At 40.6% G+C, this 25,027-nt stretch overlaps 1 protein-coding gene across 1 annotated transcript in view; it reads left to right on the forward strand.

Annotated features, from left to right (window-relative positions):
• LOC128691320 (intersectin-1-like) overlaps window positions 1-25,027 on the forward strand; it is a 285,912-nt gene that overhangs the window by 202,330 nt on the left and 58,555 nt on the right. Inside the window, exon 7 of the mRNA XM_070091639.1 lies at window positions 16,073-16,156. Coding sequence (XP_069947740.1) covers window positions 16,073-16,156 — 84 coding nt within the window. The remainder of the gene's footprint in view (window positions 1-16,072; window positions 16,157-25,027) is intronic.

The following is a 25,027-nucleotide window of genomic DNA, read 5'->3' on the forward strand; positions in this document are numbered from 1 at the left end:
AATAGAAGATTTACTGTTATGCAATACTGTAATAATTGTATAAATATCATCACCATATTTGTGAATGTATATTAGACCAACCAGCTGACGTGTATTAGATGTGTGAGGTCGTTTGTTTACTCTTGAATATCGGCAAAAATTTAACATTTCCGCTACTTTGAGCTCAGTTTCAAGCCATTTCCAGTGCTAAAACCAATCAAAATCATCTCTATTTCTGTAATATGTCTTCCATTCTATCAAATGAGACCAAGAAATCGCAAATACATCTATAAAAAACATACGAAAAAACACTGCAAAGTTGCTGTTTTAATCGAAAAATCATGATTTCATTTTTTTTCTCTCATTATACACAGTGTGCTGCAGGATCTGTTTTATGTGGTGCACACATACCACATAGATGTATTCTCTCATATCTAGGCCAAAATGTACCACTCACAGTTTATCAGAGTGAGCTGAGCTCATGGCATAGATCTACGGTTTGGACCCTGAACATAAAGCCGTAGATCTACGGGACGGACCCTGAAAGGGTTAAGGTATGAGAGTTCCTAAAAGTCGGCATTTCTTTCCCGGTCCAAGCTTCTTTGAGAACCTGTACCGGTCCTCTAATTTGATGCCCATATATTAACTTAAATGGTGAAAACTTCAAGTTGTCTTGTTCGCTTTCCCTTAGGGCAAACAAGAGTAGTGGAATGCCTTCGTCCCAAAATTTGGAATATTGCAGACAATAGGACCGCATCATAATCTTCAGAGTTTGATGGAACCTTTCCACCATGCCTTGCAATTGGGATCGATAGGCCGTCACATAAACCGTCTTGACTCCTAACTGAGCCAAGGCTTCATGGAAAAATTTGGAAGTAAAATTAAACCCTTGATCCGATTGAACTTCTCTCGGAAATCCGAAGTGAGAGAAGAACTTAATCAATGCTCTCACTATTAGGCGAGCATTAATCCTCCTGAGGGGAACTGCTTCCACTTACTTGGTGACGGTGTCCATGATGGTGAACAGGAACTGGTTGGCCTGCCGAGTCTTGGGTAGCGGGCTGACACAGTCGATCACCAGACGCGAAAAGGGTTTGCCTCTTACTTGTATAGGGTTCAACGGCGCAGGTGGTGGATTATGTGCAGGTTTGGCTACTAGTTGACACACGGAACAGCTTCTTACATACTGTTCTACTTATTCCTTCATTTTTGGCCAAGTAAAGTGCTTAGGAATTTTTCTAAAAGTCTTCTTTTGTCCCAGATGTCCGCCTTGGGGACTATCGTGAGCAAACTTACATGCTAAATTTCTAAACGGTGTAGGCAAGACCACTAGATGATCACTTTTAAGAGATCCTTATTTCTTTTTCAGTAAGTCCTTCTCCCAATAGTAACAGCTGTCACTTTTAAGGGCTTCTTCTCCCGACACAGCAAGCTTCCTGATGTCACTTAAGGAGGGGTCTATTTGGAGTTCTCTTACTAGATCCTCCTTCGAGAATAAATCTATTCTGGAAACCACCAACTTTGGAACTCGTATTGGTTCTGGGTGTACTGTAGGCTCGAAACTCGAGCTTTTGTTGAATATGGCTCCTACTCCTACGCCGACGTCATCCATGACTTCCTCCAATACCAACGGAGAACGTGACTGTTTGGTCATTGCCCAGGTTACTACGCTCAGAGGAAAGAGAGTAGGTTCCATTCGTCGGGCTTCGATGACGTAATTTTCCTTGGTTGGATTTTCCATAACTATGGGCTCTTTCCATATTCCTTCTTCCACTAAGTCGTTCCTAATCAATAGGTCTACGCCTTTTATGGGGAAGTTAGGTGGAGACACTCCAATTGATGTCCAGCCAGTAAAAATAGGAGTTTCCACATATAACTTGTATAGGGGTACTTGCGTAGTGGAGCCACCATATGCTTCCAACAGAGCGTCGAAACCTGTATAAGATTCGACGGGGAATGATAACAGTCCTTCTCTTAATAATGTTAAGTAGGACCCCGTATCCCTAAAGGAGTTTACTTGCAACAACTGGCTATCGGTAATTCCTACTTTGCTTTTGGAAAAGTAAGGACTCATAGCCCTTGACAAGTTTGACGATGATACTCATATTCTGCTTAGTCAACTAGGAGGATCTGTTCCTTTTCCTTGAGACCGAGCATCTATTCTTGGTTCGGACTTCCTTTGATGAGTCGTAGAGGATATGATTTGTGTGGGCAATCCATAGGATGGATTCCTTCCCTGGTCCCTATCATGCTTAAAGCATTGTGGTTTGAAATGTCCCAGCTATGAACAGTACAAACATTTAATTTTTCCCGATGACCTATCTGGTCTGTAGGATGGGCTCGATTGAATTTGGTGTTTTACTTCGGGTTTACTTGTTACACGGGAGTGAACGGGTTGGGTAGGTCGCTTACTGAAAGGTGAAGCAGGTTTGGGTCTCGTTGCTGGCTTGATAACCTGGCTGCTTTCAGATTGTACCAACCTCTGGGAAATCTCAAAGTTGTCTGCCAGCCTGGCAGTCTCTAACAACGTTGTTTGCGGATGGCCAACAAGATATTGGCGAACTCCCTCTGGAAAATTTGCATACAAATCTTCTAGTAACATTAATTGTGATAGATCTTTTAAAGTCGTAACCCGAGAAGCTCGACACGAACATTCAAATGCCACTGCTTTCCCTTGGGCAAAATCTACACAAGTTTGTCCTGTTTGCCGTTTCATGGAACGAAAAGGTATTTGGTAACTAATAGGGAGCATGTCATATGCTTCTAAAATAGTTCTCTTTACTACGTCGTACTGTACATAAAACTCATACGGTAAAGAGGCGACACAAGACTGCACCTTTCCATATAGAGACGTGTGCAGCAATGTGGCCCATTTGTCTTTGGGCCAGCCCACTGAACGTGCCTGATTCTCAAAAATTTCAAAGAATTCATCTAAGTCCGTTTCGTTAAACTTAGGCAGTTCCCATCCGTGGGATTTCTACTTCCTCGAATTGAGAAATAAAGCTATCTTCCGAATCTAATTCTGGCATTACTTGGGATTTCGGAAATAATCTATCCCTAATTAGGGACCTAAGAGTCTCTGCACTATGGTATCTGTTATAAGGTATATCTAACTGTCTAGCTATTTGCCAACATGTCTGTAATTTTAAAGTGTCAAGAGTAGCCTCTGTTAATTCATCTAATAATGACTTGATTCCTGGATCCATTTTCTTAATTCTCGCAAGGAGCTTAATTTTAATGCAAAACAAATATGTACTTCAGGGTAAGTGGCTCCCGGACAGGCCCCCATTTGTTACGACTTGCTCTATGCCGCAACAACAGGGGGAATAAATACTTAGTTCTGCTTTTTGGTTAGTTTTATTTACTACCAATTATGAACCTTTATTGGTATCCAGTCAGTGAATTAAAATGACAATTCACTATTATCAATGAAATGAGACTGTACAATGAGGAACATAATTCTATGTTCAAATCCTTATGAATTAAGTATAATACAACAATTACAATGAAGAGTCCAAATAAGAACGACTATGGGAACTTTAAGGAAGTAAATCAGTTATCCTTCTTAAAGAGAAGGGTTATCAGACTCTTGGAATTAACAGCAAAGTTAAGACAATAGACACGATCTAGAATTATTGACCAAGTTAAGATCTTTAGGTTGAAGACCCAATCAGAGTCAGCGCTATGATCTGACTGCCTGTTCAAATGCTCAGTGGTCTGACGTCAGGTCAGTCAGGAGGTAGCGCTAGGCGCCAATTCTGGAACCATCAACCGGTCTCTAAAGTAGTGGTTTCCCACTTGCATAACAGAACACAGTAATCAACCTACTATAATACAATAATAATATACACCTACCATCCGACTTACGACCGAGTTCGGTTCCGAGAAACCGGTCGTAAGTCGAAATGGTCGAAAGTCGAACTTTACTACTGAATATCAACAAAACATTTTTGTAATGACTTTATTTTATTGTTTTATTTTGGTATTTCATGTTTTACTTTACTTTTTATGTTGTTAGTACTGTATTTGATACTGTAAGGTTTAGGATAAACACTGTGTACAACACAAATAGTTGTTTACTTCCCAGAAGTTTGGCATAAAAAACACCATCGTAAGTCGAGTGGTCGTAAGTCGAGCAGGTCATAAGTCGGATGGTAGGTGTACAACATAATATAATATTATAATAATGCCTAACGAATAACATCTTATTGAATACAACCTTGCTTGAGAGTACCTTTGATGATTTATTCCGTACCCGATAATAATATACTGTTACTGGGTATCTCTGGTGATGTGGTTAGAACAATGATAGAACCGTATCTTGGTAAGGGGCATATTTTATATACTGACAGCTGGTACACAAGCCCTTTACTCAGTGATTTCTTGCAAGTGAACATGGCAGATGTGTGTGGCACAGTGCGTGGAAATCGTAAGCATATGCCTAGGTTTGACGCTGGCAGGTGTTTGCTGCCAATGACATCGTGGCATTTCAGTGGCATGACAAACATGATGTCACACTGTTGACATCAGTTCACCGACACAAAATGGTAGACACTGGCAAGCAGAATAGTGAGACCAATGAACCCATTGTAAAACCTGCAGCTGTGATGGATTACAACCTCAATATGCGCTTAGTGGACAAATGTGACATGCAGATTGGGTTTGCTGACTGTGTTCACAAGAGTTATAAGTGGTACATAAAACTCTTTTTCCATCTTCTTGACATTTCCATGCTGAATTCTTATAATATGTATGAGTTGAAGACCAACAACAAACCCAGATATGGGGAATTTTGTTTGTCAGTCATCAGACAAATAATATCCAAGTACCAAGGAACAAACAAAACTTGCAATAGTCCAGCGCCCACGAAATTATCAACACATGTCCTCTCGTCTGAGGCCTGGTGATCACTACCCCATACCACTGCCTGCTACTACTCTCAAGAAAAATGCTCAGAAGAGGTGTTTTGTCTGTGGACATACCACAAAATGCCCACAAAAATGCAGAGACACTCGTTTTATGTGTGAGGAGTGTAAAACACCATTGTGCTTATACCCATGTTTCAAAGAATTCCACAAGCTGCAGCAATTCTAGAAAAGTGTCCAGTGATTGTACATATGTATATATATTATTGAACAATTGTAATAAACAATTTTTTATATTGTTTGTGTAAACAAGTTTTAGGAACATGATGATACTAGTGTTTTTGCTATAATTGTGTTACATTCAACGAGTGTATATATGAACATTGCACCATACTTTGGTCTCACAGGCCACAAAAGTTATGTGAAAAATGAAATAATGAAAAAACAAGAAACCTTCGAATACAAGTAAACCAGAGTTTACCGGGTGAGTGGCAGTCGCCGCTGTTGCCATTCGGAGCTCATTTTCTGCAAACTTCACGCCTCTATATCTCGGTAAGTACTGATGGGAAAAGTTTTTTGGGGGGACTAAAACAATCAGAAAAATAATCTTAACATTTTATTTATTTATTTATTTATTTATTTATTTAAAAATTTGAGCACACATACAGAGGTACAAAAAATACAGATAAGAGCAGCATGCCAAAGCCACTTATACTATGCATAGCATTACGGGCTGGCTTAAAATTAACTTAAGATTAACTAAGCAATGATGAAATCAGTGATAAAACTTTAATGTAAACAGATTACTATAAAGCACAAGAGAGTATTACAAAGACAGGTCATATGGTTGTATGCATTGTTGTACATTCAGTAGAATGGAGTATTCTGTTAGGTAGTGTATTTAAAAAATAATAAAGTTAGATTGGGTTTTAGGTTTAACATTTATGTGATATAATTGTGAGAAACATTTAAGATATACAATTTATAAGGTTCAGTTATTCAGTATTTATTTGGTTTTGGGTGAGTAAGTGATCTTTGAGAAGAGACTTGAATTTATAAACAGGTAGTGTTTCTTTTATATTTACAGGTAATGAATTCCAGATTTTAGGGCCTTTTATGTGCATTGAGTTTTTGCATAGTGTGAGATGGACACGAGGAACATCAAAGAGTGATCTGTGCCTTGTGTTATGGTCATGTGTTCTGTTGAGGTTGGCAAGGAGATGTTTGAGGGGAGGGTTAATATCAGAGTTAAGTGTTCTATGTATGTAATAGGTGCAGTAATAAGTATGGATGTTTTGTATGGTGAGTAGGTTTAGTGTATTGAATATTGGTGGAGTGTGCTGCCTATAGTGAGAATTTGTTATCATTCTAACTGCAGCCTTTTGTTGGGTAATTAGTGGTCTGAGATGGTTACTTGTTGTTGAGCCCCATGCACAAATTCCATAGGTGAGATAGGGGTAAATAAGAGAGTGATATAGGGCCAGGAGGGCTGACTGTGGAGCATAGTACCGTATCTTCGATAGTATGCCTACAGTCTTGGAAATTTTCTTAGAAATTTGTTGTATATGTGTATGAAATTTGAGTCTATTATCAAGGTGGATTCCTAAGAATTTTCCCTCTGTTAGCTTTGTGATAGGTGATCCGTTTATCATTATGTTAAGAGGGTCATCTGTAGCTCTGTTACCAAACTGAATGAAGTAGGTTTTGTCAATGTTTAGTGTAAGTTTGTTAGTCCTCATCCAGGTAGATATTTTCTGTAATTCGGTATTTACAGTATTGGCTAGCGTGACTGGGCTCGGGTGGGAGAAGACGTATGTAGTGTCATCTGCAAATAGTGTGGGTTTGAGTAATTGCGAAGCATTTGGTAGGTCATTTATATATAGGAGAAAGAGAAGAGGGCCAAGGACACTTCCCTGTGGGACACCAACTGTAATTGGTTGTGCAGAAGAGTTTGCCCCATTTGCATACACATATTGGCTTCTGTTGCTGAGGTATGACTTGAGGTAGTTGAGGGAGTGCCCTCTTATACCATAGTGTGACAATTTTACGTGGAGCAAGTCATGGTTAACTGTATCAAAACCTTTACGTAAGTCAATGAAGATCCCCAGTGGGACTTCTTTTTTCTCTATTGCAGTGTATATATGTTCTAGCATGTGTATAATAGCATCATTAGTATTTTTATTTGGCCTGAATCCAAATTGGCAGGGGTTGAGTATGTTTTGGGAGATAAGGTAGGAGTAGATTCGTTTATGAATTAATTTTTCGAAGATTTTTGAGAGAGGGTGTAAGTTGGATATTGGCCTATAGTTATTCAACTCTGTTTGGTCTCCTCCTTTGTGGATCGGGGTGACCCTTGCTATTTTGAGTACTGTAGGGAAGGTGGAGGATTCAATGGATTTGTTAAAGAGTGTTGCAATGATTGGTGATAGCACTTGTGACACTTTTTTGTATATAAAGGGTGGTAAGGTATTTAAATCTCCTGCCTTGTTTTTTAGTGTGTTGATAATAAGGGAAACTTCGTATGGGTTAGTCGGAGCTAGGAACAGTGTGTTCGGGTAGTTGCTGGTGAGGTAGTCATTTGGTGGGGTATCTGAGCTTGGGATTTTATTGGCAAGGTTTTGTCCTATAGTGGAGAAGAAATCATTGAGTCTGTTTGCTGTTTCTGTTGGTGGGAGTTGGGGTTCATCTGATTTTGCTAATTTTATTTCGCTATTTCGTGATATCTTTTTTGTTCCTAGAATTTCTGATAGGGTTTTCCAGGTCTTTTTTATATCACCTCGTAAGTTGGATAATCTGTTCTCATAATACAATTTTTTTGCCCTTCTTATCAGGCTGGTTAGGATTGACGAGTAACGTTTTGTTTGGTCTCTGGTTATGTGACCCATTCTGTACTGTTTTTCATATTGGTGTTTTGTATTTATGGATTTGAGAATGCTGGGTGTTAACCAGGGACTGTTCAGTCTCTTAGCTGTCATCTGTTTAGTTTTTTTAGGGCAGTGCTTGTTATAGAGGTATTGGGTCTTTTTTAGAAAATTATTAATACATTCGTCAATATCTGTATAGATTTCTAGCTCAGTGTGCCAGTCAATGTTTGCTACTGCTGTTGTGAAGTTATTAATGGCTGCCTCATTGTGAAGTCTGAAGGTGACTTTAGTAGTGTCTTGGGGTAATTTACCAAGAGTTGTTATGAGAAAAGTAGGGTAGTGGTCTGTGGTATTATCTGTAATTATGCCTGATTTTAAAGGGGATATGGTGTTGGTCCAGATGTGGTCAAGTAGGGAATCACTAGTCTCTGTAACTCTTGTAGGTTTTGTTACTGTTGGTAGCAACATACAGTTACTCATTGTGTTTGTGAATTCAGTAACGTGTGGGTCCTGGTCTTGCAGGAGATTTATATTGAAGTCACCTGAGAGTAGTAAGTGATCTTTGTTCATGCGTGCATCAGTTATCATACTTCCTAGGTTTTGACTAAATTGGCTAATGTTTGACTGTGGAACTCTGTAGATGTTTATCAATGTGAGAGGTTTTTGTAGGTATTTGGATTTGAATTTGGCTATTATATATTCCCCATGTTCATCCCTTGTGCAAGTATTAGTGATACATTCTAGTTGGTCTGAGTAGTATATGGCTGTGCCACCCCCTTGTTGGTCTGGCCTACAGTTGTGTATGGCTGTGTAACCAGGAATGGCATAGACATCTGTACTATCAGGCTTTAGCCAGGTTTCAGTTAGTGTAATGATGGACATATTGGCATGTAAGGAATTTAGTAATGCTATGAGGTCATCGTAATGCTTGCTTAAAGATCTGATATTGTAGTTAAAGATAGTTATGTTGTTGTTGGCACTGAGAAGTGCCTTTGATTGTTCTGCAGTGTAATAATTACAGTAACTGTTTGATTCATTTAAGTCATTAAATAAGAGGTTGGTATCAGGATCAATGCTTGTAATCATAAGAAAAAATAATTTTTTTCTTTTTCGAATGTTTTGCAACACCAGGAGACACTTCAGGATTGGGCCTTTCGACAGCCAAAGGGTTTAATTATACGACTACATATAGTAAACTGATCATTTTGTTATACTACTAACTGTAATGTTACAAAATTGTAAAACTATAATGTTTCAAAATTGAAATGTTCAAATTCATTGTTTAAAATAACTCATTTGTACTTGTTATTGTAAACTGTCTACAGTAACTGTTACCATTAAATCTATTATAGCTTAGATAGTCTTAAGTTAATTTTAAGCCTGCCCATAATGCTCTGCATACAAGGGGCTTTTGACATGTACACCCAACTACCATAATACCTTGTACAACTATGTATCATGTCCTAATAAAATTTATTATTATTATTATTATATGTATAATAGGCACAGTAATATGAGTGCACATTTTGTATAATGGTCCGCCGTCACAAATCCGGCAATCAGTTATTTCGCACTAATTTTGGCTAGCATAATTTCAAATTTCCAGGGTCGCCACACCAACCTGCTGGTACTGATTGGTGGCGCTACTTGCTGCATAAGTCATTCCAATTTCTTTTTCTCCATTTATTGTTTTAACCTGCTTACTTTTAGCCCTAGCCATGGTTCAAATGAATAAAAGAAATGCTTCTCATTATGTAAAGCACCTACACAGTACATTATCCATTAAAGATAAGGAGGCTTTGAAGCCACTATCGGTTGCCATGAGCTCAGTTTCATGAAGCAGGAGAATGTGCTTTATTATTATGCTAATATCAACACTACAGCTTATTTGCCCATCACAATTGATCTAATATGACATAAGAAACAATATAAATAACATAAAACATGTTAAATACACCAGAATGAATAATATTTGGCATAACACGGAGCAGTTCAACGGAGGTATGAAGAGGATATGGTAAACAAATACCATTCTCCTATCCTTGTCTTGGTGGCTTATATTAGAGAAAACTGAGTATAGCACAGGGCTAACTATGATATACAGTGGACCCCCGCATACCGGACGCATCGCATACCGTACAATCCGCATACCGGACGCTTTGATCGCAAAAATTTTGCCTCGCATACCGCCCAAAAACCCGCTCACCGCCCTTCGTCCGAGATGCGTCCAATGTGCGGCCTGAGCCACGCTCACATGTTCCGCCGGTGGCATTGTTTACCAGCCAGCCTCCGCGGTAACATCCAAGCATACAATCGGAACATTTCGTATTATTACAGTGTTTTTGGTGATTTTTTCCGGAAAATAAGTGACCATGGGCCCCAAGAAAGCTTCTAGTGCCAACCCTACAGCAATAAGGGTGAGAATTACTATGGAGATGAAGAAAAAGATCTTTGATAAGTATGAAAGTGGAGTGCGTGTCTCCGAGCTGGCCAGGTTGTATAATAAACCCCAATCAACCATCGCTACTATTGGTGGTACAGCTGCTGCTGCTGCTGTACCACCGTCAGCTGCTGCTGCACTGTCAGCTGCTGCTGCACTGTCAGCTGCTGCTGCACTGTCAGCTGCTGCTGCACTGTCAGCTGCTGCTGCTGTACCACCGTCAGCTGCTGCTGCAGTACCGTCTGCTGCTGCTGTAGCATCGTCTGCTGCTGCTGTAGCATCGTCTGCTGCTGCAGCAGCAGCAGCAGCTGCTGCTGCACTGTCAGCTGCTGCTGCTGTACCACCGTCAGCTGCTGCTGCTGCTGTAGTACCGTCTGCTGCTGCTGTAGCATCGTCTGCTGCTGCTGTAGCATCGTCTGCTGCTGCTGTAGCATCGTCTGTTGCTGCTGTAGCATCGTCTGTTGCTGCTGTACCACCGTCAGCTGCTGCTGCTGCTGTAGCATCGTCTGCTGCTGCTGTAGCATCGTCTGTTGCTGCTGTAGCATCGTCTGTTGCTGCTGTACCACCGTCAGCTGCTGCTGCTGCTGTAGCATCGTCTGCTGCTGCTGTAGCATCGTCTGCTGCTGCTGTAACATCGTCAGTTGCTGCTGTAGCATCGTCTGCTGCTGCTGTAGCATCGTCTGTTGCTGCTGTAGCATCGTCTGTTGCTGCTGTACCACCGTCAGCTGCTGCTGCTGCTGTACCACTGTTGTTGGTGTGGCTTATTGAGAATACCAAGAAACAATTAACCCCAGAGGATTTGCCACCCAGGATAACCCAAAAAAGTCAGTGTCATCGAAGACTGTCTAACTTATTTCCATTGGGGTCCTTAATCTTGTCTCCCAGGATGCAACCCACACCAGTCGACTAACACCCAGGTGAACAGAGAAAATGCCTGGAACTAGTGCTCATATTGGTGAATTTAGAGCCAGCAAAGATTGGTTTGAGAGATTTAAGAATCGTAGTGGCATACACAGTGTGATAAGGCCTGTTCTGGAAGAAAATACCAAACAGGACCTACAGTACTCAGGAGGAAAAGGCACTCCCAGGACACAGTGTCTCATCAGTCATTGCTGCATCTTCAATAAAGGTAAGTGTCATTTATTCTTCATTTAGTAGAGTAGTACATGCACAATATATATTGTGCATGTACTACTCTACTATTGTGCATGTATCCTTCTCTTTGTGTGTAGGAAAATGTATATTTCATGTGGTAAAAATTTTTTTTTCATACTTTTGGGTGTCTTGCACGAATTAATTTGATTTCCATTATTTCTTATGGGGAAAATTCATTCGCATACCGAACATTTCGCATAACAACCAGCCCTCTTGCACGGATTAAGGTCGGTATGCGGGGGTCCACTGTACACTCGTTCTCCACCATAAACGTGAAACAAAAAAGTTTTCTCTCTATAGATTATCACACATAGCAGCATATGTGTAGAGAACCTAGGATAACCCCAAAAAAGTCAACGTGGCTTATTTTTAGTACCTAACTTGGATTAGCCATATGTGATTTTTGGTAAATATTCGATTCCCAGCCAGGGTAGAAACATTAGGCGTGTTTCTTTACTCCTGTTGTCTATGTTTACCCATCAGTAAATGGGTACCTGGGTGTTAGTCGACTAGTGTGGGTATTATCCTGGGACACTGACCTAATTTTCTTGAAATACTCAGCATAACAAGTGCCTTTCTATACAGTAGTATGTCACTCGTATTGTAGACAGTGACCCTCGTATTGTAGATAGTCTTAATGACCCTCATGTAGTAGATAGTCTTTTTAGTATGATAATAAGATGTTATCTTCATTATAGAATAATAAGAAAATATTATAACATTTATATTATAATAATAAGGTAAAAGGATCTCAATGGAAATAAGTCACTGTGTCTGACTTTTTTGGGTTATCCTAGGTTCTCTACATATATGCTGCTAGGTATGATAATTCTATGTAACTGTATTCGTGTATACCTGAATAAACTTACTTACTGATGTCAGCTAGGCCTGTATACCTTGTACATGTACGTGTAGTAAATAAAGATATTATTATTTATTTATTTATTTAGTAATTTTAGCATACATACAGAGGTACAAAAAAATACAGGTAAGAGCAGCATGCCAAAGCCACTTATATGCATAGCATTACGGGCTGACTTAAAATTAACTTAAGATTAACTAAGCAATGATGAAATAAGTGATAAAACATTATTGTAAACAGATAACTATAAAGCACAAATGAGTATTACAAAGACAGGTCATATGGTTGCTTGCATTGCTGTACATTCAGTCGAATGGAGTATTCTGTTAGGTAGTGTATTTAAAAAAAATAACAAAGTTAGATTGGGTCCTAGGTTTAACATTTGTGTGATATAATTGTGAGTAACATATAGGATATACAATTTATAAGGTTCAGTTATTCAGTATTTATTTGGTTTTGAGTGAGTAAGTGAACTTTGAGAAGAGACTTGAATTTATAAACAGGTAGTGTTTCTTTTATATTTACAGGTAATGAATTCCAGATTTTAGGGCCTTTTATGTGCATTGAGTTTTTGCATAGCGTGAGATGGACACGAGGAACATCAAAGAGTGATCTGTGCCTTGTGTTATGGTCATGTGTTCTGTTGAGGTTGGCAAGGAGATGTTTGAGGGGAGGGTTAATATCAGAGTTAAGTGTTCTATGTATGTAATAGGTGCAGTAATAAGTATGGATGTTTTGTATGGTGAGTAGTTTGAGTGTTTTGAATATTGGTGGAGTGTGCTGCCTGTAGTGAGAATTTGTTATCATTCTAACTGCAGCCTTTTGTTGGGTAATTAGTGGTCTGAGATGGTTAATTGTTGTTGAGCCCCATGCACAAATTCCATAGGTGAGATAGGGGTAAATAAGAGAGTGATAAAGGGCCAGGAGGGCTGACTGTGGAACATAGTACCATATCTTCGATAGTATGCCTACAGTCTTGGAAATTTTCTTAGAAATTTGTTGTATATGTGTATGAAATTTGAGTCTCTTATCAAGGTGGATTCCTAAGAATTTTCCCTCTGTTCCCTTGTTATTATTATTATTATTATTATATTATTATTATTATTATTATTTTCTCAGTTTTTTTTGGGTTATCTTATTCAAACTTGAGCAATGTATGATGGAAAGATACTTCTTAACGTACACCAAAAATGAAAGAAATCAGACCATAAATAGCGGAGTTCACTTCTCAGCCATTAGCGGCCGCTTAGCGGTATATTTTTGTATAGTTGTTATGGTTATATTCTCATTTTTTCGGTCTCATTTGACAGAATGAAAGATATATTAAAGAAATAGATATGATTTTGATTGCTTTCATGACGAAAAGTACCTTGAAATTGCGCTCACAGTAGCGATGATGTTCTATTCTATAGCGAAGCTCAAGGGTAGACAAATGACGTCACCGTCCAATACCTGTCCGCCTGCCAGTCTAAATTCCAGTACGGAGTCAAGAATGGATTGACATTATTTATACAATTATTACAATAATGCAGCAGTCTGCATAACAGTAAATCTTTTATTTTTTTTTTTTGTGAATAAAAATTCCAAATGGTAAGCAAGAGTAATATAAGAGGGGCCTGTAGCCATGACTAATGAACAGAGAAAATGTTATTTTAGTGCCAGGAATGTCTACATTGTTTATTCTGGATCCTATTTTGAAATTGGCATCTGTTGAAATTTGTGTGAAATCGGCCAAATTGCCAATTTCTGACCACTTTATTGGGTAGTTGAAATAAGTGAATGGGCGGTTTCTTGTACTCAGTTGACAGACTAGAAGTAAATAAGTTTAATCAGGTATACACAAATACAGTTACATAGATTATCATACATAGCAGCGTATGTATAGAGAACCTAGGATAACCCAGAAAAGTCAAAGTGATTTATTTCCAGTACCTGGCTTGGGCTTACCATATATGATTTTTGGTAAATATATTTTTTTCTCGGTTGTTTGTTGGGCTATCTCATTGAAACTTGGGCAATGTATGATGGAAAGATGCTTCTTAACGTACAACAAAAATAAAAATGACGGACGATAAATAAGGGAGTTCACTTCTCAGCTATTAGCCGCCTCTTTGCAGTATATTTTCGTATGGTTTTTATGGTTGTATTCTCATTTTTTGGACTCATTTGATATATTGGAAGATATATTACAGAAATAGACATGATTTTGATTGCTTTCATGATGAAAAGTACCTTGAAATTGAGCTCAAAGTAGCGGAAATGTTCGATTTTTGCCGATGTTCAATGAACTGTTTAAGTTAAGTTGGTTAATTTTATTAAGTGTATTCTAACTTAACCACTCTGTAATTTGGCAAACTCAGTAATCCGGCACACTACAGGTCCCAATGATGCCGGATTTGTGATGGAGGACCTGTATTTAGTAAGTTTAAACTCTTGAAGAGCGGTGGGCATGTGTTGTCTGGCACAGGAATGGATGATAATCACCATGGTAGCTTTTTGTTGGCTTATTAATTAAGATTAAGATTAAGATTCTTTATTTCAGCATGATACAATATTTGTTCAGTGGTGAATGACATATAGGTTTGCATGCAGAAATCCCCTTAATTTTTTTTTTTTCAACAAACCAGCCATATCCCACCAAGGCAGGGTGGCCCAAAAAAGAAAAACAAAAGTTTCTCTTTTTAAATTTAGTAATTTATACAAGAGAAGGGGTTTCTAGCCCCTTGCCCCCAGCATTTTAGTCGCCTCTTACAACACACATGGCTTTCAGAGGAAGAATTCAGTTCCACTTCCTCATAGAGATAAGAGAAAATAAGCAAGAACAAGAACTAGAAAGAAAATAGCAGAAAACCCAGAGGGGTGTGTATATATATGCTTGTACATGTAGTGTAAAGCACCCTTCTGGCAAGACAGTGATGGAGTGAATGATGGTGAAAGTTTTTCTTTTTCGGGCTACCCTGCCTTGGTGGGAATCGGCCAGTGTGTTAATAAAAAAAAATAAATGTATGTGTAGTGTGACCTAAGTGCAAGTAAAAGTAGCAAGACGTACCTGAAATCTTGCATGTTTATGAGACACAAAAAAGGACACCAGCAATCTTACCATCATGTAAAGCAATTACAGGCTTTCGTTTTACACTCACTTGGCAGGACGGTAGTACCTCCCTGGGTGGTTGCTGTTTACCAACCTACTACCTAAAAATTCCCTTAATATGCAGAGAATAATGGTTTAAGATGATTAGCCATCGTAGATTCCCAGACGCAAATACCATAGGTGAGGTAAGGGTAGATTAGGGAGTGGTATAGTATAAGTAATGCAATACATAGTACCGTATCTTGGAGAGGATGCCTACTGTTTTGGAGACTTTCTTGGCTATGTGTTGGATGTGGGTATGGAATTTCAGGTTACAGTCAAGGTGAAGACCTAAAAATTTGCCCTCAGTGTGTCTTGTAATGGGGAAACCATTTATCAATATGTTAAGTTGGATAGTTAAACCTCTGTTTCCAAATAGTTTGTAGTAGGTTTTGTCTACATTGAGGATGAGTTTTTTGATCATCACCCAAGTAGATATTTTTAGGAGCTCATCATTAACAGTCAGAACTACTCAAGGTGAATATGAGGTCCAGTTTTGTTGATTCATCCTCTCCTCTCTCTCCGATTGTGCCCCTAACATGTTGCTGCATGAAGTTTTGTAGTAGCACCTCCAGCATTTTAGCCCTCCATGCTTCTGGTCCCACAAGTTTTTCTAGTCAATCTCCTTGTGATTGAAGTTTTCCCATGATGAGTAACTTTGCTCTACACATGTGGGCCCTCAGTTAGTGTGTCTACCATTGTTTTGTTGCTCTCATCATATGTATGTCTGTCTGTCTTTCTGTCTTGTTTAATATATATACATCATTATTTTTTCAGTTATTGAAGTATACTCCTGAGGGTCACCCTGACAACTTTAACACTCAAGAAGCATTATCAGCATCAGAAACTCTGTGTGCACAAGTAAGTGTACTTAATGTGTTATGTATTTACTCCTGGTGTTTACTGGATCACTCTATACTGAAGTTTATTTATATAATACAGTAGGGCCCCACTTACACAGCAGGTTAGGTTCCAGGCTATCACCAGAAAGCAGACATCGCCAGAAAGCAGACATCACCAGAAAGCAGAATGCCATTTTTTCTATTTATAAATGAACATAAATGCCAGACATACATATATTAACTTATATAAAGTTAGTAATAGAATTAACCCTTTGACTGCCACAAGCCCCTTTCTGAAACTGTCATTCTATGTCGCAAAATTTTTGGAAAAAAAAAAAAACAATTATTTTTTCTTGTGAAATGATAGAGAAGCTTTTCCCGATGGTAATGACACAAAATGTATGAAATTTGGTAGAAAACTCACGGAATTATGCTCCCGCGAAGTTAGCAGTCTCGGCGACATATACGCATCGGCGATTTTGCCAACTTTGAGCCCTGTTTTTGGCCAATTCTATTCTTCCAGTTGAACAAACTCATAGCTATTTCTCTAGAACTTCATTTTTTCTATCAGATGAGTACAAGAAACTGCCCATTTACCAATTGGAACTACCCAATAAAGTGGTCAGAAATTGGCAGTTCAGACAATTTTACGCAAATTAAAAAAGATGCCAATTTCAAAATAGGATCCCGAATAAACAATGTAGACAGTCTTGGCACTAAAATAACATATCCTCTGTTCATTAGTCACATCTCTAGGCCCCTCTTATACAGTGGACCCCTGCATAACGATATTAATCCGTTCATGAGAGCTGATTGTTATGTGAAATTATCGTTATGCAAATGAATTTTCCCCATAAGAAATAATGGAAATCAAATTAATCCGTGCAAGACACCCAAAAGTATGAAAAAAAAATTTTTACCACATGAAATATACATTTTCCTACACACAAAGAGAAGGATACATGCACAATAGTAGAGTAGTACATGCACAGTATATATTGTGCATGTACTACTCTACTAAATGAAGAATAAATGACACTTACCTTTATTGAAGATGCAGCAATGACTGATGAGACACTGTGTCCTGGGAGTGCCTTTTTCTCCTGAGTACTGTAGGTCCTGTTTGGCATTTTCTTCCAGAACAGGCCTTATCACACTGTGTATGCCACTATGAGTCTTAAATCTCTCAAACCAACCTTTGCTGGCTTTTAATTCACCAATATGAGCACTAGTTCCAGGCATTTTTCCCTGTTCACCTAGGTATTAGTCGACTGGTGTGGGTTGCATCCTGGGAGACAAGATTAAGGACCCCAATGGAAATAAGTTAGAGTCCTCGATAATGCACTGACTTTCTTGGGTTATCCTGGGTGGCTAACCCTCCGGGGTTAATCGTTTCTCGGTAATTGTTTCACGTTAAGCCACACCAACAACACTCTCTCCACATCTTTGAGTAATACAGCTGATGGTGGTGCAGCAACAACAACAGCTGTGGTGCAGCAACAGCTGACTGGTCCAATTTATCAGCTGACCGTGGTGCAGCAGCAGCAGCTGACTGTGGTACGATAGTATTTATCACCCTTTTTACCACAGGGTTGGCACTAGAAGCTTTCTTTGGGCCCATTGTGGCTTATTTAGCAGTTACAAGCACTATAAATAATGGAATAATACAAAATGTATCGAATGTATGCATGCAACCGGCCACCCTGGCTTGTAAACAATGATGGCAAGGCAGGCGCTCAGGCTGGACGGACAGGTTCGGGACGAGTCATGTTCAGAAACAGCTGATGGTGCAACAGCAGCTGACCGTGGTGCAGCAGCAGCTGACTGATCCAGGAACAGCTGACTGGTCCAGCAACAGCTGACTGGTCCAGCAACAGCTGTGTGGAAATTTATTTGGTCCCTAAAATTCCACAGGGCAGATCCAGCATGGCCGTATGGGATGGCTGAGCTGGATGGCCCTTATACCCCACCCAAACAGGGAAGCATTCTCTTGTCGGCGATGGATTCTTGGTAGGCATGTATTTAATTTATAGATTTACTCTTCAGGGAAGGAGTAGGTAGTTTTACTGGTAGTACACTAATATTAGGTTTACTAAGGCATCTATAGATAATGATAAAGTAGACCTAAGACCTTAACATAGGTAGTAATAGGCCGATAATGTAGGCAAACACTAGGATAAGTTAGCTAGGGAGAACTGGCAGCCCTAGTTTGAACGAAGAGACGAGGGTCTGGAAGGGAGACCAGCTCGTTCTTCTTAAGACAGACACCAACTGGACAAGACGTGCCGTGATCAGCAGACGGCGCCCCCACGTGTCTTCACATTTGAGACCTGGGGAAATCTGGTAGAGGCACCTCGATGTACCGTAGATGACCTCCTCCGTCAGGCCCTTACAGTAAGACAAGACCTCCTTTATCTCGTAGATTTCTGGCCAGTGTCTGGGGAGATTGTGAGTTTATCTGTGGGCCTGTGTTGCAGCTGGCAGAGCATGCCCAGTAAGTACCAGTGTCTCAGAGCAGTCTGGAAGCTAGTGTCTGAGTCTGCATAGTTATACTAGGGGATACATACCCTCTTGGATATAGGAATTTCTGAGGTGCAGGCAGGACACTAATTACGATTGAATATTGCAGGAATTAAGGCTCCCGGTTGCACGTGGTTTCTGAGGGAAAGTCCAAAGGGTTGCTAAAGCTAAGCTTAGGGAAGTTGAAGATCAGGATATATGCTGCAACACCAAGTAAGTTAGTCCTTTATACATGCATGCAGGCGAGGTTTCTTGCAATACCAATCATTTGTGAAAATCTGTCCTATAAGCCACTTGTGAGGCTGAGGTACCCACCTCAGAGCTCGGTGTCAACAGAGTTTGCCAGGGTAGGCGACTCACTTGGAGGCAGTCCACACAAATTTTCACAAAAGTGGTCCTTCGAAAACCGTGATGTGGAATAGCTAGGTTAAGCTATCATAACTAGGCCACAGTTAGGAACCAGTTTAACAGAGTTAGGTTAAGCTATCATACCTAGGCCACAGTTAGGAACCAGTCTTACAGAGTTAGGTTAAGCTATCATAGCTAGGCCACAGTTAGGAACCAGTTTAAAAAGTTAGGTTAAGTTAGCACACCTAGGTCAAAGTTACACAGAGGCTAGGCTAAGCTGACTATACACAGAAGTTGTTATTTGCAGTAATTTACAGGCAGGCCAGGTAGGCTAGAGAAGCTTGTGAATTTAATTATTTACAGTGATTACAAGTAATCCAGAGTAGGAGACTTGTGTGTTGATTACTTACAGTGGATTTGCAAGGTAGCCACAGTTAGGCTAGGCTTGTGCAAATTTTTACAAAAGTTATAGTAGCTAGGACAGATTTAACCTAGTTATTATTTACAGGGAGTTATAAAGCCAGGTTTAAGTTATAGCACACTAGCTAGGTTAGGATTTACCTTATCCAACCATCCATGCTAGACAGAGTAAGCTGGGCACAGTTAGGCCAAGCTGGTTACATACATTATTCATTTACTGTTTCACAAGTTGAATTGTTGAATTTACTTGTGTTAACCAAGTGATTTTAATTTGTATACTGCACTTTTAGTGTGTGATTTTCATTGTTTTTGATTCATGTTAATGTGGGATTTGTGAATTATACCTGAGACTAGGTTAAGTCCTGTAATTATTTGCTGGCATTGTACAGTTAAGTGCTAGGTTAAGCTTTCACATTGATACACATCTTTGATTGGGATTTGAGAGCTAACAGTGTACATTTTTGATTCATAGTAGAGTCAGTATAACAAAGGGAATTGTTAAGCTTGTTGAGAAGCCTTAAGACTTGTTCATTCTTGCCTAACACTGTGACGTGCTGTGGGGTGGACTGGGTAAAGTACAATTAGTGTCACACTCCTCATTAAACTTCGACAATGGCAGATGGGGGTTCAGGAGAGTCTGGTTCAGTGTTAACAAAATTAAAACGATCAGTAGCAGCATACAAAGGGCATCTGAACAGAACGCGTAACAGGTGCAAGGCTACTTGCCAATGCAGTAATGTAGACTGCGATGATTTGCATGACTGCTTGAAGAGTTTGGGGGAAAAATGGGAAGCCTATGAACAAGCATTCTCAGCATATGAGCAACAGGCTATTGAGGATGATGAATCCCAGGGAAGTCTTCAGCAGGCTATGGACGAATTCACTAAGGATGATGTAGATTGTCATCAGGAGATGAATATGTACAAAGATAAGTTAAGTACATTAAAGGCTAGTATTCCAAGGGTGGGGTTGAACACCGCAGGTACCCCAAACAACCACACACCTGTCAATATGTTGCCCAAGTTGCCCCAGTTGAATATACCAACGTTCGACGGAACCTTAACAGAGTACATTGCTTTCTGGGATCAGTTTAGAGCCCAGATAGATGACAGGAATGATTTGTCAGATGCCGTCAAGTTGAAGTATTTGCGGTCGCAGCTCAAGGGTAAAGCCTTAGACCTGGTCCGGCACTACCAGATTACTGACACTAATTACCAACATGCCAAAGACCAATTAGAAGACATGTTTGGCAACACTGAGGAGATAAAGGTAGCTATACTTTATCGGTTGTTGGATCTAGAGGCTTGCCGACATGACCGTCAAAGCCTAGAGAAGTTCCGTATTGAGATTATGAGCTTGACAAACAGTTTCAGAGATTTGCATGATGAGGATGATTCAGAATGGGTCCTTAGCCAGGTGATTCAGAGGAAACTGGCTAGCACTACAGTGCATGAGTTACACTTAAAATATCAGACGAATAGGTTCACGATAAAACAAATTGTTGAGGGGTTGGGAGATCTTGTTTCTCATTTGAGTACAGTGGACCCCCGCATAGCGACCTTAATCCGTGCAAGAGGGCTGGTTGTTATGCGAAATGTTCGGTATGCGAATGAATTTTCCCCATAAGAAATTATGGAAATCAAATTAATCCGTGCAAGACACCCAAAAGTATGAAAAAAAAAAAACTTTACCACATGAAATGTTAATTTTAATACACACAAACTGAAAAAGGCATGCACAATTACATGACACTTACTTTTATTGAAGATCTGGTGATGATTGATGGGATGGGAGGAGGGGAGAGAGAGTGTTAGTATTTAGAAGGGGAATCCCCTTCCATTAAGACTTGAGGTGTCGAGTCCTTTTCTGGGGTTACTTCCCTTCTTCTTTTAATGCCACTAGGACCAGCTTCAGAGTCACTGGACTTCTTTCGCACAACATATCTGTCCATAGTGGCCTGTACCTCTCGTTCCTTTATGACTTCCCTAAAGTGTTTCACAACATTGTCAGTGTACAGGTTGCCAACACGGCTTGCAATAGCTGTGTGAGGGTGATTTTCATCCATGAAGGTTTGCACTTCAAGCCACTTTGCACAGATTTCCTTAATCTTTGTAGTAGGCAACTTCTTCAATTTCTCTCTCCCCTCCTCTGAACCAGTTTCCTCAGGTCTGGCCTCTTGCTGTTGAAGTTGATCTATCAGCTCATCAGTGGTTAGTTCTTCATTGTCCTCCTCCACCAACTCTTCCACATCATCCCCACTAACCTCCAACCCTAAGGACTTTCCCAATGCCACAATGGATTCCTCAACTGGCATAATCCTCTCAGGGTTAGCCTCAAACCCTTCAAAATCCCTTTTGTCTACACATTCTGGCCACAGTTTCTTCCAAGCAGAGTTCAAGGTCTTCTTAGTCACTCCCTCCCAAGCCTTACCTATAAGGTTTACACAATTGAGGATATTAAAGTGATCTCTCCAAAAGTCTCGTAGAGTCAGTTGAGTTTCTGAGGTCACTACAAAGCACCTTTCAAACAGAGCTTTTGTGTACAGTTTTTTGAAGTTTGCAATAACCTGCTGGTCCATGGGCTGCAGGAGAGGAGTGGTATTAGGAGGCAAAAACTTCACCTTAATGAATTTCATGTCCCCATAAAGTCGCTCTGCCACGTCTGTAGGATGACCAGGGGCATTGTCTAACACCAGGAGGCACTTAAGTTCTAATTTCTTTTCAGTTAGGTAATCTTTCACATTGGGGGCAAATGCATGGTGTAACCAGTCATAGAAAAAGTCCCTAGTGACCCATGCCTTACTGTTTGCCCAACACAGCACACACAAATTCTCCTTGAGGACATTCTTTTGCCTGAACGGTCTGGGAGTTTCAGAGTGATACACTAATAAAGGCTTCACTTTGCAATCACCAGTAGCATTGGAACACATCAACAAAGTAAGCCTGTCTTTCATAGGCTTATGTCCTGGGAGTGCCTTTTCGTCCTGAGTAATGTAGGTCCTGCTTGGCATTTTCTTCCAAAACAGGCCTGTTTCATCACAATTAAACACTTGTTCAGGTTTCAGTCCTTCACTTTCTATGTACTCCTTGAATTCCTGCACATATTTTTCAGCTGCTTTGTGGTCCAAACTGGCAGCCTCACCATGCCTTATCACACTATGTATGCCACTACGCTTCTTAAATCTCTCAAACCAACCTTTGCTGGCCTTAAATTCACTCACATCATCACTAGTTGCAGGCATTTTTTTAATTAAATCCTCATGCAACTTCCTAGCCTTTTCGCTTATGATCGCTTGAGAGACGCTATCTCCTGCTAGCTGTTTTTCATTTATCCACACCAATAAGAGTCTCTCAACATCTTCCATCACTTGCGATCTCTGTTTCGAAAACACAGTTAAACCTTTGGCAAGAACAGCTTCCTTGATTGCCTTTCTGTTGCCCACAATAGTAGAGATGGTTGATTTGGGTTTCTTGTACAACCTGACCAGGTCGGCGACACGCACTCCACTTTCATACTTATCAATGATCTCTTTCTTCATCTCTATTGGAATTCTCACCCTTATTGCTGTAGGGTTGGAACTAGAAGCTTTCTTGGGGCCCATGGTCACTTATTTTCCAGATAAAGCACCGAAAACACTGTAATAATACGAAATATTCCGATTGTATGCTTGGATGTTACCGCGGAGGCTGGCTGGTAAACAATGCCACCGGCGGAACATATGAGGCTGGCTCAGGCCGCACATTGGACGCGTCTCGGACGAAGGGCGGTGAGCGGGTTTTTGGGCGGTATGCGAGGCAAAATTTTAGTGATCAAAGCATCCGGTATGCGGATTGTATGGTATGCGATGAGTACGGTATGCGGGGGTCCACTGTATAGGTGTGAGAGAAGAGTCACCACCATCGCCACATAAAAACCCAGAAAGTTGCTCAAAGATCTCGAGAGATCAGTCTAAAGCTCATACGACTAACGTTGGAGTGTACTATGGTAAAGAGGTGTCTAAGGTAAGAACCTCTAAGCAGAACCTCAGAGGCACTCATGCCAGAATATGCGTGTTCTGCGAAGGCGAACACTCGAGTACGAGTTGCCCGGAGTATATAACACTGAGCAGTAAGCAACAGAGACTAAGGGAGTTGAGACTCTGCTTCAAGTGTTGTGGGGAACACTTTGCGAGAGAATGTGGCACCCAGCCCAGTGAGTGTCGAGTCTGTTGCAAAGTTAAGCACCATACTGCGCTATGTCCCAATAATTTAAGGGAACCCCAAGCTAGTAGGGATATCTCTCAGGTAGAGATAGAAAGTGAGTCTGAGCCTGAAATGGTAGCCAGCGTGATTAGTGGGAGTGAAGTCTCTAATCCGAGTGAGAATCACGGAGGTGCTGCCCTACCTACAGTCATGGCAAAGGTTGTGAATGGGCACAGGTCCGAAGCAACCCGATTATTCTTTGACCCAGGAGCACAAGTATCCTTGATAACAAAGAAGTTGGTGGCTAAATTAAATTTGAAGGCCACGAAGAAAGTGAGTATGATGTTGGGAGGGGCTGTAAGTCAGGTCCCACCCAAATCTTATGATGTGGTGGATGTCACAGTCAAATTAGGTGGACATCGCAGAGACATTACAGCTTTGGTGGTAGAGACATTACCCAGGGCAATTACAGCGAGAGGTCTTGCTGCAGCAGCTAAGTGATTGAAAGACCTTGACGTGAAGCTAGCAGACCAGGGAATTACCACTGACACAGTCAGAAATGTAGGTATCCTGGTGGGAGCCAATCGTATAGATGACTTCCTGTCTACACGACAGATGTTTAAGGAAGGAATTGGTTTATACAGATCCCCAGTAGGATACATCATAGGCGGCAGGATTCCACCTGAATTCCCTGCCACGCCAGATAGAGGAGAAGCTGTCCCCATGATAGCTGGGGGAGTAGTGATAATGAGTACCAGTATACACGATGAACCGCCACGGAAGCTGAACCAGGTAGGTAGTGACGAACACTCGGCCACCTTGGGAAAACACTTTTACAGGGTACGTAAAGAGGGAGATAGATTGCCTTTAAATCCAGGGAACCTCGTAACAGTGGGAGGAAAGGCTACCAGGGCATGTGGGCCACTGGGTGGGAAAGTACGGAGCCGCTCAGTCAAGGCTAGACATGCGAAAGATGTTAAAGTTAAGGGAAAGGGTGCTAAGACCACCGGAACCAACAAGTTTACACCCCCAGAGGTCCACACAGGGGAAACTGGACGGTTGAAGTTAGACCAGAGTCTGCTCGACGAGAGTGGCCGGATGGCACTCGTGTCCAGGGTCCGCCGTGGGGGCTTGCGGAAGGTGAACTTGATTTAGACTTAGCACCTACCTTTGCCGGCGGGAGGATGTGGAAATTTATTTGGTCCCTAAAATTCCACAGGGCAGATCCAGCATGGCCGTACAGGATGGCTGAGCTGGATGGCCCTTATACCCCACCCAAACAGGGAAGCATTCTCTTGTCGGCGATGGATTCTTGGTAGGCATGTATTTAATTTATAGATTTACTCTTCAGGGAAGGAGTAGGTAGTTTTACTGGTAGTACACTAATATTAGGTTTACTAAGGCATCTGTAGATAATGATA

The sequence above is a fragment of the Cherax quadricarinatus genome, chromosome 36, assembly GCF_038502225.1.
Source record: "Cherax quadricarinatus isolate ZL_2023a chromosome 36, ASM3850222v1, whole genome shotgun sequence".
In the NCBI taxonomy this organism is placed as follows: Eukaryota; Metazoa; Arthropoda; class Malacostraca; order Decapoda; family Parastacidae; genus Cherax; species Cherax quadricarinatus.